Source organism: Pleurodeles waltl, chromosome 10, assembly GCF_031143425.1.
Source record: "Pleurodeles waltl isolate 20211129_DDA chromosome 10, aPleWal1.hap1.20221129, whole genome shotgun sequence".
Taxonomy (NCBI): Eukaryota; Metazoa; Chordata; class Amphibia; order Caudata; family Salamandridae; genus Pleurodeles; species Pleurodeles waltl.
The window spans coordinates 34,577,431-34,596,087 of record NC_090449.1 but is presented as its reverse complement, the minus strand read 5'-3'; the positions used below and the strand labels follow the sequence as shown (position 1 = coordinate 34,596,087).

General features: G+C 47.7%; 1 protein-coding gene across 2 annotated transcripts in view; it reads left to right on the top strand.

The window, feature by feature from the left end:
* The first annotated feature begins 5,696 nt into the window (after positions 1 to 5,696).
* The window catches only part of LOC138260993 (scavenger receptor cysteine-rich type 1 protein M160-like), a 179,749-nt gene continuing 166,788 nt past the window's right edge, over positions 5,697 to 18,657 (top strand). For both annotated transcript variants that reach the window (XM_069209573.1, XM_069209572.1), the window contains exon 1: positions 5,697 to 5,806. In XM_069209573.1, the coding sequence (XP_069065674.1) occupies positions 5,746 to 5,806 (61 nt within the window). In that variant the 5' untranslated portion in view covers positions 5,697 to 5,745. The remainder of the gene's footprint in view (positions 5,807 to 18,657) is intronic.

Genomic DNA, 18,657 nt, shown 5'->3' with positions numbered 1-18,657 from the left:
AGCGAACATTTCAGATCAGTGCACCGAGCTGGTCCACTCATCACTCATCTAATAATACATTGTCAAAAGCATTTTTTGAATCTCTTATGAAGGTCACAGTCGGTCCTGCAAGGCTTGTGGCTTGACAAGCTTTTAAATCTAAGGCCAAATCATTCTTGCTAGCTTGGCCTGGAGTCAAAGAACTGTTGTCATGTGATCTCATCTTATGTTTGACATGGATTTTTGCCACAACACTTTGCATTCTGAGATACATAGTTTTGCTTTCCCAATTAAGTCATGGGCGTACCAGTTCCAACATGCAAATGATGTTAGACTGAAATACAGATCTTCTGATTTAGAATTGCACCTTAACATTTCGAAAACAAGTAAATGTTCTTAAAATTTCATCACAAAAAAATTGTGAACAATTGTGCATACCTACCAATTAAAACAGAACATTTACCAACGCTAGAGACTGCTTGGAGTACACATCACTTGTGCAGCAGGCAGATTCCCTACATGAGAGGAAATGCAAGGTTATCATGTATTTTGATGACAACAAGCAAGAAATAGCACACACCTGGCTCAAAGACATGAACGTTGACAGCACTGAACCCAAACTTTCACTGAATGCCAAGTCACTTGGATTTACCCTGGAGAGCAATCTTGCACTTAAGGGACACCTTATTGAAAAAACAAAGAGCCTGATACCTGCTCTTTCCTCTAAAGAAAGTGAAACAGCTTCCTATGGAAATTGACTTCAGAACTTCTGTTCAAAGCCTCGCACTATTGCATCTGGATGTCGGTAACACCCTGGTCCATGGCCTCCCAGGCCTTGCACTGGCGCCCAAGGCATGAAGAAATATGATCATATCACTCCCATCCTGATTGAACTCCTTTGCCTTCGCTTGTCGGCCAACACCATCTTCAAAAACCAGCAGCATCATTTACAAAGCACTCATGAGCAGCACTCTCTTGTATCTTAGAGACAAGCCATCTATGGTGGTGCTTGGCACAAGTGCAGCCTGGACACTACCAGACTGGAGACTTAAAAGATTAAAAAAGCAAAAATAAGGTAGCAAGCCTTTTCAATCTATGCACTCAGAATGTGGAAAGACATCCCCACATCCATCAGGATTGCCTCAGTGCTGCCCCAATTTAGGAAAGAGTTGAAGATGCACCTCTTTAATGAATTCTACATCACAGTGCATTAACAGTCCACAAACCATCTACTTCTTCTACCCCTGTTTAACTTCCTGCGGGTCTGTTTTTAAGGATGTGCGTCCATATATTGTCTTGTGTTTGGAGTTTCACATACAGGCGCGAAGGCTCAGCAGCGTTTTTAGCCTGGCAGTTGGCTAGTTCTTTTCCCTCTTTTGTTGTCGTTAATTTTTACAATTTGTTTTAACACAAGTATGAATCAGAAGTGTATTGCATTTGTATAAAATTAATTTTATATTGGAGATATCATATGTATTCAGAATTGAGTATAACAGTCAGTTAATATAAATGTTCATCACAATGTATCTGTGCAGTGTTGCAAAAAGTAGCTGTAAATATTACCATTTATTGGTGGGAGAAAGGGGAGGGGATAGGGACAAGGCAGGTGGGACAACAGCAGTTTCTTCCTTAGTTGGGAAACTGCATGGGTTGCAAATGGCTATCCACAAAGGAGCTTTAAACCAGCCTGCTCCAGTCATTGGCTCTTGTCATCTGAGGGATGCCATTTTGCCTGAACACCCACACATGTGTTTAAACAGAAGTGGCACCATGGCTGGTGAGCTAACACTTTGATGATGCTTTTTGTTCTTTCCATTCTCCTATCATTCAATCTTTTTTAGTCATCCTTGTTTGTTGAAACACTATCTTCAGGTTACACCAAAGTGACTAGTACCTTTTTCTTTGGGCCAAAAAAAACAATATTTTCCTATAATGTGCATTAAAACTGACAAGTGATGGTGATTTTTTTTTTTTATTTAAATATTTTATTGCCTGGGTATGTCTACCCTGTTTAGGCGGCGGCATGCTTTCTTTTTTCCCTACTTTTATATTTTTAGCATATGCCTGCATTAAAAATAATTTAAAAACTGAACTCTCACACCTATCACACTTGCCACGAACACCAGACCTTCAGGCTTTGTCACTGTAGGTTGACATGGAATATGACGCATGGACTAGGCCAGGAGCAGAGCCACTTGTGCCCTGCCGTGTTCGCCTCGGAGTTGGTCACGTGCTGAGCTCGCGCCTATCGTGCCCCTGGATCTGCTGTCCTTGCAGGTTCTGATCTGCACACGCCGCGTCCCATGCGGGTTGGCAGAGAGGGGCCTCCCTAAGCAGCTGAGCCAAGATCTTTTTTTTTTTTAATTTATTTTTATCAAGATCAGATTTCTTGCTTGTCAAAATGTTATCTTCTCCCTTTTCCGGCACATGAAGTGTGCGAGAAGCCCTGCAAAAGTCGCAGCCTTTAATTTATGCTGCCAGAGAAAGACAGAACAATTTGAAAAACGGAATGCTTCCGGAAAACGCTTAAAAACGTTACCTCTTGTCAGAGTGCCAAAGTCATCTTTATAGTGTTGGTCACCATTATTGGCCATTCTCAGCAGCAGACAGGTACCATGGGTGCCAGAACCCTTTCTAGAAGGCCATGGGGCAAGCATGGGTTACTGGGTCCAACCGTGGGGGTTGTGGCCTTTTACCCCTACTGTCCGGGGGCACAACCTACTCTGGATCCAGAGTAACTTACCTATGGACTATCCTCTTCAGCACCTGATGCTCAGTGGTAGCACAAGGGGGCAGTCCAGGGGTCTCCGAGGGGGAGTAGTATGTGAGGCATCCACAGGCTCTATTCTCAAAATACAAAAATAAACCACAATAAGTTGATTGTACAGTCAAATACTTGCTTTTATGTAAAACGTATTGTTTAGGTGTAAGCACACAAAACATGGAGGCAACACGCTAAATAATATCCACACTCTTAAGGTCAGTGCATTAGTGTCTTCTTGGCAGTGTCCTTGACTCTCTTGGCTCTTCTCCAATCGATAGTGGAGGTGACTTTCAGATGCAGCACACTACATCCCGTGCAACAAACTCTAAGTTTGGACTTGAGAGTCAACTTTACTAGCTAGGCACTAGATTTGTGTAAGTTCCAGACAGGTCTGCCAGCCTCAAATACTTAACCATCCAGGAGGACAAGGAATATTTCTGTTAGCTCCGGTCTCTGGATGCTGAGGGTCTGAGACCTCTCGTGGTCTTTTCCCAATGACTTGCTGGGCCTCGGTCTCCAGATGGCCAGTTTCTGCTGGACGTCCTTCTCCGCAGCTCCTTGGGAATCAGTAAGTGTTCTTTACAGCAGAGCGGGTGAAACAATCCAGAGCAACACCCTGCCTCCTCAGTGGCCCACTCCTGGCACACAGAAGGGTGGGGGGATCGCCAATTTCACCTTCACCAGGGCGACGGCCCTAATTTCGCAAAGGCCCCCTCCTGGCATACAAGGGTGCCGACTTCTCCTGCACAAGGGTGATGACCCTTACGTCATGGTAACCCTCCTTCCCCCTTGGCACACAAGAGTCCCCAAGTTCTTCTGTGCAGCAGTCCGGCCCGGGCACCAAACACTTCACTCACCAGCATCCACTTTGCAGGATCCTCACTGGGCCTTTCTCCCCCTAGGTGCCCTTCTCCTCCTCCTCACAGGGTTCACCAGTCTTGGCAGGCATGCCGAAGACTGGTGCTCCTGGCTCAGGGCCAGTGGTCCTGACTTCCTGGGTCCCCATGTTACATACAATGCACAGACAAACATGAATCCCAGCATACATGCACAAGCCTCAGACACTTTCTGGCACTACACAGCTTCACCATGTAGACCAAGGGTGAATTAAGTTCACAGGAGAGGAAGTTTGCATGAGTGGGGCAGTAGGTATGACTCCAGTGACACAGGTATAAAGGCCTATTCACACTACTACTGATCAAAACTAAACACAAATTGGGTATTCTTCCACCACGGTGCACTTAACTCCTGGTGAGGGCTGGGATGCACCTCCCGGTCAAACCAGACCCCATTACCATAACAGAGATGTAGGTCATGGGGCACATGCATGATCCGTGTTCACCCATGTCCAAAAATCAATGCCATGGATCAAGATATCCGTGAGGCTGGGAAACTCATGGCAGTGGAGCACGCCCGTCACCAGACAGGGGATTTTTCTGTCCCAACAATGAGCCAGTAAGTAGCTACACTTTAAAATTTTGATTTCAAATACTGAGAGAAGTTACTCAAACACTGATATTACAATAAAGTTATGTACACTTTTATAATTGTACAAAGTAGATAAAGCATTGAGCACCAGTAAATTTCACAGACCAAGTACTTTCCCTTGAATGCGTACCGGTTTTTAAGCTCGCCATGGTAGTTTATCTCAAACCTTTATGACTAGTTTAGCTATGTTTTTTGTAAACGCCCTACCGCACATAGATCTCAGTAGCTGTAACCTGTTAGCCAATCACATTCGCTTCCTCATGGTGGATTTCAGGCGGCCTCCTTAAATCTCCAAGACTCCCAGTAACTACACATTTGATGTTATGTAATTTCAAATAGTACAGTGTTCATTCTTTACTTGGTGTCTTGATTCTTCACGCAGGCAAGTGTAGATTTACCCATCATAGGGGCTTCTTCTGGAGTGGTCCATCCCTTAGACTGAGCGAGTGGATGTTTTGATTTGGACGGAGACTTTTCCCACAGTAGAATTTCATAGGGTAGCATGGGGGATTTTACAATCCATCAACCAAACCCCATAATGGCTTCCCCTGTGGGTAGTTTTGTAGCAGCCGTGTGGGCCTTCGGCTCTCCACCTAAGCGGTCAGCTGTGGTTATTCTGTGTTAGTCCCCTCTCTTACCACCAGGACTAGTGCCCTTTCATTCAATATGTGTGCACGTGTTGGAGTAGTTATGGTGCAGTGTTTGAAGCTCAGGTGTCTCAGGAGTTCCAGAAACTGGATGACTTTCCAGTACTATTAAACTTTGGCGTTAAGCCAACTGCCCACATGCTTTATCAGACTAAGACATCATTTCGATTACATTGACAATTTCGATGTGGTAGATTGGCACCTGCAATTACTGGTACCCTGGGCCTTGGTAATTTTGGTATGTGAGGGTACTCAGGAATTCTGAGTTGTAGCCTGAAAAATGGGACTTTACGCAGGATAGGGGCAGAATGCTGTCGCTCACATTGTAGTTAGCCAATTGCTGAAGGAGGTTGAGCTATTGCCCCATGCTATATGCTTCAGTGGACTGATGAAAAATGTGAATTGCACCATATCAGACTGAAGGGACCTGGCTGAATGCTCCTCTGAGTCTATTATTCATATAATTTAGTGAAATCAAACAGTATCTGCGATTGCCTAATGTAGAAATGATCCCGGGCACGGAGGGAGAAAACTTTCTATGCACCCCTTAGACTGGTTCTGAGCAGGTGATACAAAGTCACCAAACTGTGCCCAGAAAGGATGGAGTAAGTCGGGGGGCTTTGGACTCTCTCTCTCTCCACCCACTCCCCCACTATGAATGTGTGATTTTGTGCAGGCTCTGAATCCAGGATGTGATGACTTCCCACTGATAGAAGATCTGCAGAGGGTGCAGTTTGCATGCTCCATGGTGTGAAACCCCTGAGATATCGCCAGAGTCTCACCCCTGAGTCCACTTCTTATTATCCTGGACAGCCTGGGCTGCGCAGGCTGCGGAGGGCCCTAAGAGGCAGTGGGACCCCACCAGAGATGCTGAGAGGGACCATGGGTGGTCTTCAGGCTGCTTTCCTGCTGTGCTGGGCTTTAATATGTAAGTGGCTGCCTTTTCTCCTCAATCTATTCATTTGTTACTCGTGGGGTGGGTTCAGAGGCACATGGCAGGTTAGGAGACTTTTGCATGAGCCATGGGGGCACAGACTAATTTGTGGTGTCTGTTTGTCACATTATCGACCCCCAAAAGTTTGACTTACAGATATATTGTAACCACAGTATCGACTCCCAAAATATCATCAAGGTAAGTGTATAATTACTATTTATAACTCCACTGAGACAATATTTCAGGGTTATAGGATACCTCTGTAGGTTGCTAGTCTAGCCACAATAATGTGGTACATGACTTTTGTGTCATGTGAGGGGATAACGCCAGAGAAACTCCCCTGGATAGACCATGGGTGTCAGGTCGAATTTAGTGACCGGGAAAGGTCTGCTATGAGGATACCTGCTCTGTATTCATGGAATAGGTGAGCAAAGTACCATCCAAGGCACACAGAACAGGCACAAATTCGGCTGCAGCAGTACAAACGTATATATATATATGTGTATGTATAACCTAACGGCTGTCGCCACTAGGTAGTCATAGTTAGGACTCAGTTTTTGTAGAAAAAGCATTTTTTTACTTGCCTATATCTTTGGCGCCGGTTGACAAATCGTCACAAAATGTTCCTTTTCCCCCCAAAAAAGTCAACCCTCACGCGGGCTGCTGTCAGGAAAGTGTTGGGGTGATCCATCAAGCGGTGGCTGAGAAAAAGGGGAGGGTCCCAAAACACTTTTTCCCCATTCATTTTTCCATAGGGATTTTGAACGGCGATAGCCCCTGAACCACTGCACAAAATTACACCAAATTTGGCACAAGGGGGCTCTTGGTCCAGAAAGAGACCTTTTTGTTATTTGGTGTAAATCTTTTCAGGAGTGTTTGAAATATTCAAGAAAAAACAAATTTGTGTATATAGGTATGTGAAGGCTTCGCAAACCCTCCCGATCTCGTGCTGAGTTCTGATTGGCTCACAGCACTGCAGCAAGGAAGTGTTGGCAGCCATGTTGGGATCCCAGACAAACGTAAAAAAATATGAAAAGGAGCCCGGGTAGGGACACCCCGACCCCTTAGCTCTAGTGCTGAGGTCTCAGAGGGAGCCATCCCGCAAGAGCAAAAAAGCATTTTAAAAAACTTTTTCGGCTAGAGCTGTGGCAGACCCGCTAAAAAAGTTTAAAAAAAACAAACAGGCGCAGCCTCCCATGCTTGTTTCACTAAAGCCCCCTGGTGGGCCAGGTCAGGTTACCCCACAAACTCCAGCACTTTAATAACATTATTGATATCAGTGTAATATTTGCAGTCCCTGTGACCTTTGTTGTTTTCTTGTTTTCAGTGAAAAAGAAAATATATATAAATACACACACACACCCACACACAAAGTAGTAACAAGGAAAGTGTCATCACACCCTTCCCCCAAAACATACACATGTATAAACCATGCAGCAGCAGTGTAAGATTCCCCACCATCACACACACAGTTGCACGCATGAACGGCGAGTGCACGCACATACATGACAGGTACAGCACGGCATCAGCTTCACTAATGGAGACCAATCACAGCATGGAGGTGAGCAGCAGTACAAGCTCCCCTGCACACTTAAAATAGGTAGAGCACAGGCAGCAGCAATGCAAGCTTCCCTCCTACAAGCACAAGTGAAGCATGCACAGCAATAGGAAATGCAACCCTCATGCCCAGACCTCGACTAGCAGCACATAGGTGCCTCACACAAAAAATGCAGCACAATGAGCCACAGTGCAAGCTTCTCTCACACACACGACAGGTGCAGCACAGACTACTAGACTGCAAAATTCCCTCACACACACTCAATACAGGTACAGCACAGTATACCATAGTACAGACTTTCCTTACTCACACAAGACAGGTTCAGCACAATCTTCCACTGTACAAGCTATACACACACACACACACACACACACATACACATGACATGCACAGCACTGTCTACCACAGTACAAGTTTCCAGCTCAAACATACAACATGTACAGCACAGACATAGACATATCAGACTTGCCTCAGGGTCCACAGTCCCGAATATCAAGCCAAGAAAGCATTTATTTGAGGGGTGTCACACCACCTCCCGCAGAAGCTCTGCCCCTGACACAATACGAGTGTGCCAGTACTGAGCAGTCAGGGAGCTCTCACAGTGCACCTCTATTCCAGCATCTCATGAACCACTTCCCCAGGACCTAGGCTTCCACAGAGCACCTCTAACCTCACCTAACCTCACAAAGCACCTCTATCCTCACCGGCACTGTGCACTGGCGTGCCAGTACCTGGCTTTCCACCGAGCTCTCACAATGCACCTCTATCCTCACCGGCACTGTGCACTGGCGTGCCAGTACCTGGCTTTCCACCGAGCTCTCACAATGCACCTCTATCCTCACCGGCACTGTGCACTGGCGTGCCAGTACCTAGGCTTCTACCAAGCTCTCACAATGCACCTCTATCCTCACCGGCACTGTGCACTGGTGTGCCAGTACCTGGCTTTCCAACTAGCTCTCACAATGCACCTCTATCCTCACCGGCACTGTGCACTGGCGTGCCAGTACCTAGGCTTCTACCAAGCTCTCACAATGCACCTCTCACCTCACCGGCACTGTGCACTTGCGTGCCAATACCCAGGCTCCCACCGAGCTCTAATAATGCACCTCTCCTCTCACCGGCACTGTGCGCTGCTGTGCCAGTACCTAGGCTTCCACCAAGCCCTCACAGTGCAGCTCACTGGCACCGTGCACTAGCATGCCAGTACCTAGGCTTCCACCATGCTCTCAAAATGCACCTTTTACCTTACCGGCACTGTGCACTGGTGTGCCAGTACCTGGGCTTCTACCAAGCTCTCAAAATGCACATCTAACTTCACCAGCACCGTGCACTGGCTTGCCAGTGCCTACACTTCCGCTAAGCTCTCACAGTGCACCTCTAACATCACCATGCTCTGGCATGCCAGTACCTGGCTTTCCACTGAGTTCTCACAATGCACCTCTATCCTCACCGGCACTGTGCACTGGCATACCAGTACCTAGGCTTCTACCAAGCTCTCACAATGCACCTCTAACCTCACCGGCACTGAGCACCAGCGTGCCAGTACCTAGGCTTCTACCAAGCTCTCACAATGCACATCTAACCTCACCAGCACTGTGCACTGGCTTGCCAGTACCTAGGTTTCCAATAAGCTCTCACAATGCACCTCTAACTTCACCAGTACTGTGCACTGGCATGCCAGTACCTAGCTTTCCACCAAGCTCTCACAATGCACCTCTAACCTCACCGGCACTGTGCATTGGTGTGCCAGTGCCTAGGCTTCCACCAAGCCCTCACAAAGCACCTCTATTCTCACTGGCACTGTGAACTGGGATGGCAGTCTCTAGCTTTCCACCAAGCCCTCACAAAGCACCTCTATTCTCACCGGCACTGTGAACTGGGATGGCAGTACCTGGCTTTCCACCAAGCTCTCACAATGCACCTCTAACCTCACCGGCACTGTGCACTTGCGTGCCAGTACCCAGGCTCCCACTGAGCTCTAATAATGCACCTCTCCTCTCACCGGCACTGTGCGCTGCTGTGCCAGTACCTAGGCTTCTACTGAGCTCTCACAAAGCACCTCTGTTCTCACTGGCACCGTACACTGGCGTGCCAGTACCTAGGCTTCTACCAAACCCTCACAATGCATCCCACTCGCACCTTGCACTGGCATGCCAGTACCTGGCTTTCCACAAAGCTCTCCCAATGTGCTTCTAACCTCACCGGCACTGTGCACTGGCGTGCCAGTACCTAGGCTTCTACCTAGCTCTCACAATGTATCTCTAACCTCACCGGCACTGTGCACTGGCATTCCAGTACCTAGGCTTCTACCAAGCTCTCACAATGCACCTCTAACCTCACCAGCACTGAGCACCAGCGTGCCAGTGCCTAGGCTTATTCCAAGCTCTCACAATGCACCTCTAACCTCACCGGCACTGAGCACCAGCGTGCCAGTACCTAGGATTTCCCTGAGCTCTCACAATGCATCTCTAACCTCACCGGCACTGTGCACTGGCGTGCCAGTACCTAGGCTTCTACCAAGGTCTCACAATGCACCTCTAACCTCGCCGGCACTGAGCACCAGCGTGCCAGTACCTAGGCTTCTACCAAGCTCTCACAATGCACCTCTAACCTCACCGGCACTGAGCACCAGCGTGCCAGTACCTAGGCTTCTACCAAGCTCTCACAATGCACCTCTAACCTCACCGGCACTGTGCACTGGCATACCAGTACCTAGCTTTCCACCAAGCTCTCACAATGCACCTCTAACTTCACCGGCACTGAGCACCAGCGTGCCAGTACCTAGGATTTCCCTGAGCTCTCACAATGCACCTCTGTCCGTATCTTCACCAGTAACTACCGGACATCCAGAGAATGTGCACCTCATCTCCAAGGCATGCAGCGTGGTCTCTCAATGCACACTTGTCCTTTTCTGCAGCAGAGAATACTCACCTGTCTTCTCTGTCCTGACCTGCACTGTGCACTATTATCACTGCACTGAGACATTTCCGGGGTGCTCACACTGCACGTCTTCCCTCGCCTGTACTGCTCGCTGACATGCTAGTAACCCAGCATCCTGAGGGCTCTCACAACCATCTCTACCCTGACCTGTCCCATGTGTTAATATCCCAGCACTGTCCCAGGATCTCCCACAGCAGTCCTGGACTCCCACATGCTGAGTGCCCTTTCCAATGAGTGAGATACACCAGCTCCCACAGTACGCCCTCTATCCTGTCTTGCACAGTATGTCTCCAATGAGACTTCACATCCACAGTACCAGTACTGGGGCCCCAAAGAGCTCACGCATTGCACCTCTATCCTGACCGTCTCTGTTCACTGCCGTGCCAGTACTGGGGCACCAGAGAGCTCCCACATTGCACCTCTATCCTGACTGACTCTTTACTGCTGTACCAGTACTGGGGCATCAGATAGCTCACACATTGCACCTCTATCCTGACTGGCTGTGTTCACTGCTGTGCCCGTACTGGGGCCCCAGCGAGCTCACACAATGCACCTCTATCCTGACTGGCCCTGTTTACTGCTGTACCAGTACTGGGGCATCAGAGAGCTCCCACATTGCACCTCTGTCCTGACTGGCTGTGTTCACGGCTGTGCTACTATGTCAGTACTGGGGCACCAGAGAGCTCTCACAATGCACCTCTCTCCTGACTGGCTCTGTTCACTGCTGTGCCAGTACTGGGGCACCAGAGAGCTCCCACATTGCACCTCTATCCTGACTGGCTCTGTTCACTGCCGTGTCAGTACTGGGACACCAGCGAGCTCCCACATTGCACCTCTATCCTGACTGGCTCTGTTCACTGCTGTGCCAGTACTGGGGCACCAGAGAGCTCCCACATTGCACCTCTATCCTGACTGACTCTGTTCACTGCTGTGCCAGTACTGGGGCACCAGAGAGCTCCCACATTGCACCTCTATCCTGACTGGCTATATTCACTGCTGTGCCAGTACTGGGGCACCAGAGAGCTCCCACATTACACCTCTCTCCTGACTGGCTGTGTTCACTACTGTGCCAGTACTGGGGCACCAGAGAGCTCCCACATTGCACCTCTATCCTGACTGGCTCTGTTCACTTCTGTGACAGTACTGGGACACCAGAGATCTCCCACATTGCACCTCTCTCCTGACTAGCTCTGTTCACTACTGTGCCAGTACTGGAGAGCTCCCACATTGCACCTCTATCCTGACTGACTTTGTTCACTGCTGTGCCAGTACTGGGGCACCAGAGCGCTCCCACATTGCACCTCTATCCTGACTGGCTGTGATCACTGCTGTGCCAGTAATGGGGCCCCAGCGAGCTCACACAATGCACCTCTATCCTGACTGGCTCTGTTCACTGCTGTGCCAGTACTGGGGCCCCAGCGAGCTCACACAATGCACCTCTATTCTGACTGGCTCTGTTCACTGCTGTACCAGTACTGGGGCATCAGAGAGCTCCCACATTGCACCTCTATCCCGACTGGCTGTGTTCACTGCTGTGCCAGTACTGGGATACCATAGAGCTCCCACATTGCACCTCTATCCTGACTGGCTGTGTTCACTGCTGTGCCAGTACTGGGGCACCAGAGAGCTCCCACATAGCACCTCTATCCTGACTGGCTGTGTTCTCTGCTGTGCCAGTACTGGGGCCCCAGCGAGCTCACACAATGCACCTCTATCCTGACTGGCTGTGTTCACTGCTGTGCCAGTACTGGGGCACCAGAGAGCTCCGACATTGCACCTCTATCCTGACTGACTCTGTTCACTGCTGTGCCAGTACTGGGGCACCAGAGCGCTCCCACATTGCACCTCTATCCTGACTGGCTGTGATCACTGCTGTGCCAGTAATGGGGCCCCAGCGAGCTCACACAATGCACCTCTATCCTGACTGGCTCTGTTCACTGCTGTGCCAGTACTGGGGCCCCAGCGAGCTCACACAATGCACCTCTATTCTGACTGGCTCTGTTCACTGCTGTACCAGTACTGGGGCATCAGAGAGCTCCCACATTGCACCTCTATCCCGACTGGCTGTGTTCACTGCTGTGCCAGTACTGGGATACCAAAGAGCTCCCACATTGCACCTCTATCCTGACTGGCTGTGTTCACTGCTGTGCCAGTACTGGGGCACCAGAGAGCTCCCACATAGCACCTCTATCCTGACTGGCTGTGTTCTCTGCTGTGCCAGTACTGGGGCCCCAGAGAGCTCACACAATGCACCTCTATCCTGACTGGCCCTGTTCACTGCTGTGCCAGTATTGGGACACCAGAGAGCTCCCACATTGCACCTCTATCCTGACTGGCTGTGTTCTCTGCTGTGCCAGTACTGGGGCCCCAGCGAGCTCACACATTGCACCTCTATCCTGACTGGCTGTGTTCTCTGCTGTGCCAGTACTGGGGCCCCAGCGAGCTCACACATTGCACCTCTATCCTGACTGGCTGTGTTCACTGCTGTGCCAGTATTGGGACACCAGAGAGCTCCCACATTGCACCTCTATCCTGACTGGCTGTGTTCACTGCTGTGCCAGTACTGGGGCACCAGAGAGCTCCCACATTGCACCTCTATCCTGACTGGCTGTGCTCACTGCTGTGACAGTTCTGGGGCCCCAGCGAACTCACACAATGCACCTCTATCCTGACTGGCTCTGTTCACTGCTGTGCCAGTACTGGGGCACCAGAGAGCTCCCACATTGCATCTCTATCCTGACTGACCCTGTTCACTGCTGTGCCAGTACTGGGGCACCAGAGAGCTCCCACATTCCATCTCTATCCTGACTGGCTGTGTTCTCTGCTGTGCCAGTACTGGAGAGCTCCCACATTGCACCTCTATCCTGACTGGCTGTGTTCACTGCTGTGCCAGTACTGGGGCACCAGAGAGCTCCCACATTGCATCTCTATCCTGACTGGCTGTGTTCTCTGCTGCGCCAGTACTGGAGAGCTCCCACATTGCACCTCTATACTGACTGGCCCTGTTCATTGCTGTACCAGTACTGGGGCCCCAGCGAGCTCACACATTGCACCTCTATCCTGACTGGCTGTGTTCACTGCTGTGCCAGTATTGGGACACCAGAGAGCTCCCACATTGCACCTCTATCCTGACTGGCTGTGTTCACTGCTGTGCCAGTACTGGGGCACCAGAGAGCTCCCACATTGCACCTCTATCCTGACTGGCTCTGTTCACTGCTGTGCCAGTACTGGGGCACCAGAGAGCTCCCACATTGCACCTCTATCCTGACTGGCTGTGCTCACTGCTGTGACAGTTCTGGGGCCCCAGCGAACTCACACAATGCACCTCTATCCTGACTGGCTCTGTTCACTGCTGTGCCAGTACTGGGGCACCAGAGAGCTCCCACATTGCATCTCTATCCTGACTGACCCTGGTCACTGCTGTGCCAGTACTGGGGCACCAGAGAGCTCCCACATTGCATCTCTATCCTGACTGGCTGTGTTCTCTGCTGTGCCAGTACTGGAGAGCTCCCACATTGCACCTCTATCCTGACTGGCTGTGTTCACTGCTGTGCCAGTACTGGGGCACCAGAGAGCTCCCACATTGCATCTCTATCCTGACTGGCTGTGTTCTCTGCTGTGCCAGTACTGGAGAGCTCCCACATTGCACCTCTATCCTGACTGGCCCTGTTCATTGCTGTACCAGTACTGGGGCCCCAGCGAGCTCACACATTGCACCTCTATCCTGACTGGCTGTGTTCACTGCTGTGCCAGTATTGGGACACCAGAGAGCTCCCACATTGCACCTCTATCCTGACTGGCTCTGTTCACTGCTGTGCCAGTACTGGGGCACCAGAGAGCTCCCACATTGCACCTCTATCCTGACTGGCTCTGTTCACTGCTGTGCCAGTACTGGGGCACCAGAGAGCTCCCACATTGCACCTCTATCCTGACTGGCTGTGCTCACTGCTGTGACAGTTCTGGGGCACCCGCGAACTCACACAATGCACCTCTATCCTGACTGGCTCTGTTCACTGCTGTGCCAGTACTGGGGCACCAGAGAGCTCCCACATTGCATCTCTATCCTGACTGACCCTGTTCACTGCTGTGCCAGTACTGGGGCACCAGAGAGCTCCCACATTCCATCTCTATCCTGACTGGCTGTGTTCTCTGCTGTGCCAGTACTGGAGAGCTCCCACATTGCACCTCTATCCTGACTGGCTGTGTTCACTGCTGTGCCAGTACTGGGGCACCAGAGAGCTCCCACATTGCATCTCTATCCTGACTGGCTGTGTTCTCTGCTGTGCCAGTACTGGAGAGCTCCCACATTGCACCTCTATCCTGACTGGCCCTGTTCATTGCTGTACCAGTACTGGGGCCCCAGCGAGCTCACACATTGCACCTCTATCCCGACTGGCTCTGTTCACTGCTGTGCTAGTACTGGGGCCCCAGCGAACTCACATATTGCACCCTATTCTGACTGGCTCTGTTCACTGCTGTGACTGTTCTGGGGCTTAAATTTAATGGAATACCTGCCTATCATGACCTGCATCATGCATCACTGTCCCATTCGCAAAAATCTGAGAAGGGACGTCTCTGCTGATCTGTACCATGTCTACTGTTTCCAAAATGGTGTGGAAAAAATATTGTCATCTCACAAATATGGTGGGACAGAATATAGAGGGTAAGAATATTGTTTTTTAGGTATATAGTATTGTTTGTTTAAATATTGTTTGGTATAATATTGTTTAGCTTAATATAATTGTATTGAATAATGAGTTTTAATTAATTTAATATTGATTAGTTATATTATCTCTTGGGTATTATTATTGTGATAATAATTGTTTTGTGTTTAATTTAGTATAGTTTGTAATTTTAATGTCCATATATATATGGTTTAATATTTAATTACTACTTTTTAATTTAGCAGCGTGTTGTTGGGTTCGTAGAAGATTAGTGTGGGAATTTTTTATTATTTTTTATTAACTTTTGTGGTTTTTACGTAATTATATGATAATTATATAAATTATTTAAATAATTGTTATTTCAGGTATCAATAAACTTTATTCAGTTCATAGATAAATCATAAAAGCACATACAATCAAATATTCAAATAAATCCCTTAAAGACGCACAAATTCTCAATCGCCAAATGCATAAAAGCGTACAATACAATACAGCCAAATACAATTGTCAGTGCACGAACGAATATATACAGAACATACTTCCTTCACACAATACTAAAATCAGGGCCTAAAAATGAAAAATGAAAAACCATCATGGATAATTATCTTGATAACTCAAGGTGCATGGTGCCTTGTGTTTGTACAGCTAAAGGGAGAAATGAACTGACACAAAGACAGGTCTCTTCATCTGAGAGTCGGTGAAGATAATGGTAGGCCTGAATGCAATGCCGAAAATACCTGAGTTTTTAAAAGGGAACCAATACCTCTTAGTGTAAATCTTATAAAAACCACAGAAGAATAGTAAATGTAGCATCGATTGGGTGGAAGCATTATTACATGGGCATACTCTGCTTTCTAATTTGTGCTGACATCCAAGTGGGAAACAAAGCAAGTATTTGTTTGGGCCAGCTTTAAACCAGAACAATAATAAACTGACCCAATATCCTCTAGTATTCCACAAATACCTAGCGGGCGATATTTCAGGATTTAAGTGCAAATAACTCACAACGGATGATTTCAAACGTTCAACATTTTTCCTCTCCACTTGCAGCTGAGCCAACAAAGAAACTTGTACCCACTTTCTGTCAATGACAGCGCAGAATGCTCCATCGGTAAAAATAAGGGATAAGCCAATCTCGTCAAATGATTTTTTTAACAGACGCCAGCCATGGAATCAGAGAACCCTTGTCGCATGAAAGGCAGTCCGTTATTATATCTCTGGTTATTTCTACCTCCTCTTTCATCCAAAAAGAGAACCACAATAGGGGGGGCTTAACGCGTATGTAATTGTTTAGATAATTAACACCCAGTTCCATATGACAGACATAGTGGGAGATTGGGGGACATAGTGGGAGGTTGAGGGGCATAGTGGGAAATCGAAATTGTTAGTTTGTAGTTTTTGATGTGCAATTCATTTTTAAAATATCTATTTAGTGTTTTTTTAATTCATTGGCTGGTTGTTGGGTTTGTAGGGGATTAGGGTGGGGGATATCTAAAATATACATTATTTGTTTTATTTAAAAAAAATATCAAGCAAATTAAACAATTAGCAATTAAATATGTCAATTACTAAACTGATTAATGGGTACTGTATATATTTTGATATGTTTTATTTATAACTTTAAAAAATGTGTTTGGTGAGTTTTTTTGGTCTATGAGGGAAGTGTATTAATGGATCGTTATTTGATTGATCAATGTATTTAATAATAGCACTTGAAAAAGAGCTATATTTATGGTTTGTTATATTTTATTTGTTTTATTTAATTAATGTAATATTGGAAATGTTGTATTTATAACTTTACAAAATGTGTTTGAGCTTTTTGGTCAATGGGCGAAGTGTATTCATTTAAAATATGTATAATTTGTTTTATGTTTAATACATTAATTGTGTAATCTAAAAGCAGTTTTTTTCATTACATTTAATTTTATTCATCTACAATGAATATGCTTTTATATTTTAAATATGCATAAATGTTTTATTTGTTTTTAGTTTGTTATGTATTGAAATGGTTTAAAAAAAAAAAAAGAAAAGAAGGTTGAAGAATTGGGATACCAAATCTTACCCCACCAGTGTTTAACTCTTTCACTCCTCTTGGACAGACTGGAGTGAGAATAGTAAGTCTAACCATTCCAGAACTCCCAAGATGTGATAAATGCTCTTCCTGCTGTGAGGAAGGAAATTCCAAACAGCAAAAATGTCATTTTGTGTAAGCCTCCAAATATCCATCCACAGGTGTTGCTGCCATGCAGTCAGAGGCATTACAGCCAGAGCTGACCAGTTTGGAACTGAGGAACCGGATTCAAGTCTCATCGTCGGCTCAGCACCTTATGATCCTGGGCAAACCACTTAGGGCCTCATTACGAGTTTGGCAGACCGACCATCGGCCCGCCAGACCTGTGAAGAGGAGACAGCCGCGAAGCTGGAGGTCTCCCCCCAGCCCCTATTTCAATGTTTTCGCCGGGCTGACCGGCAAAAACCTCTGTATTAGGAAGTTTCTGCCGGTCAGCCTTGTGGAAGCGGTGCAGCAGGATTGGCCTCGGCTCCTTAGGGAGCCGAGGCCTATGCCCTTGCATAGACCGTGCTTCCAGCACCCTTGGAATGCGCACTGTCTGCCATAGCGGACAGTGCGCATTCCAACGATGCTGGACCGGGGGGCCCTTGCACTGTCCACGGTATGGTCGTGGGCAGTGTAGGCCCCGCCCTGTGGCCCCGCACTGCTTTTCCACCAACCTTTTCATGGCGGGGACCCCACCATGAAAAGGCTGGTGGGGAGGGAAGTTGTGATCAGCACGGTGGAGCTGAACTCAGCGCAGCTGTGGCTGACCACGACTTTGACCACCGCCAACCCACCTGGTTCTGTGATCCTGGCAGTAGCTGCGATATCTGGGCTGTCTGACCACCAAGGTCGTAATCTGGTGGTCGGACTGCCAGGAGTGCAGCAGTCCATTGACCATAGCGACTTTGGCAGTCTCACCAAACTCGTAATGAGGCCCTAAATCTCCCCGTGTCTAAAAAGAAATGTGACCTGATGTAAAGGAACCAGTGCTCATGTAAAGTGATCCATCACCTCTGGGTCGAGTTCATGCTGTATAGAAACTGCAACATAAGAAAAAAGATAAATCCAAAAACAAACCCCCCCCAACCTGCTCTTGGGTAATAATTGTCATAAAATTGTCTAACTGAGCAAAAAAGATGACAAATCCACTGATAAATTATAACGCGCCTGGAAAACACGCCCCTGAGTGAATGTAAGCATTATTTAAAGTGGATATTTTCTACAACAGCACCTAGAACCTAGCCTAAAAATAAGGCAGCTGCCTGGGAATGAGAAGCACCTGGTGGCAGTGGTGGTGAATTCCACTGGCACTAGCTGAGAAGCAAGGCATGACTATATCAGCAGATTTTTTCCAGCGTCTGACTCCAACATATTTTTCACCATAGCTGCGGTATATTCCCTCGCACCCCTCCCGTTTGTATTTGTGACTATCCATCTTCTATTTCAGCTCATCTCTGTGTAGATAAAACATGCTGCTTTAGGAGAGCAGGAGGTAAGGAATTAATGAATAAGTGAATAATCCCGCGGTCAATAAATTGAATACCAGTAAATGTGGTCACAGCGACAACTTTGTGTATCAGTAACTTTTAACAATTACAAAGAACAAAACTGGTCATATTAAGTGCAA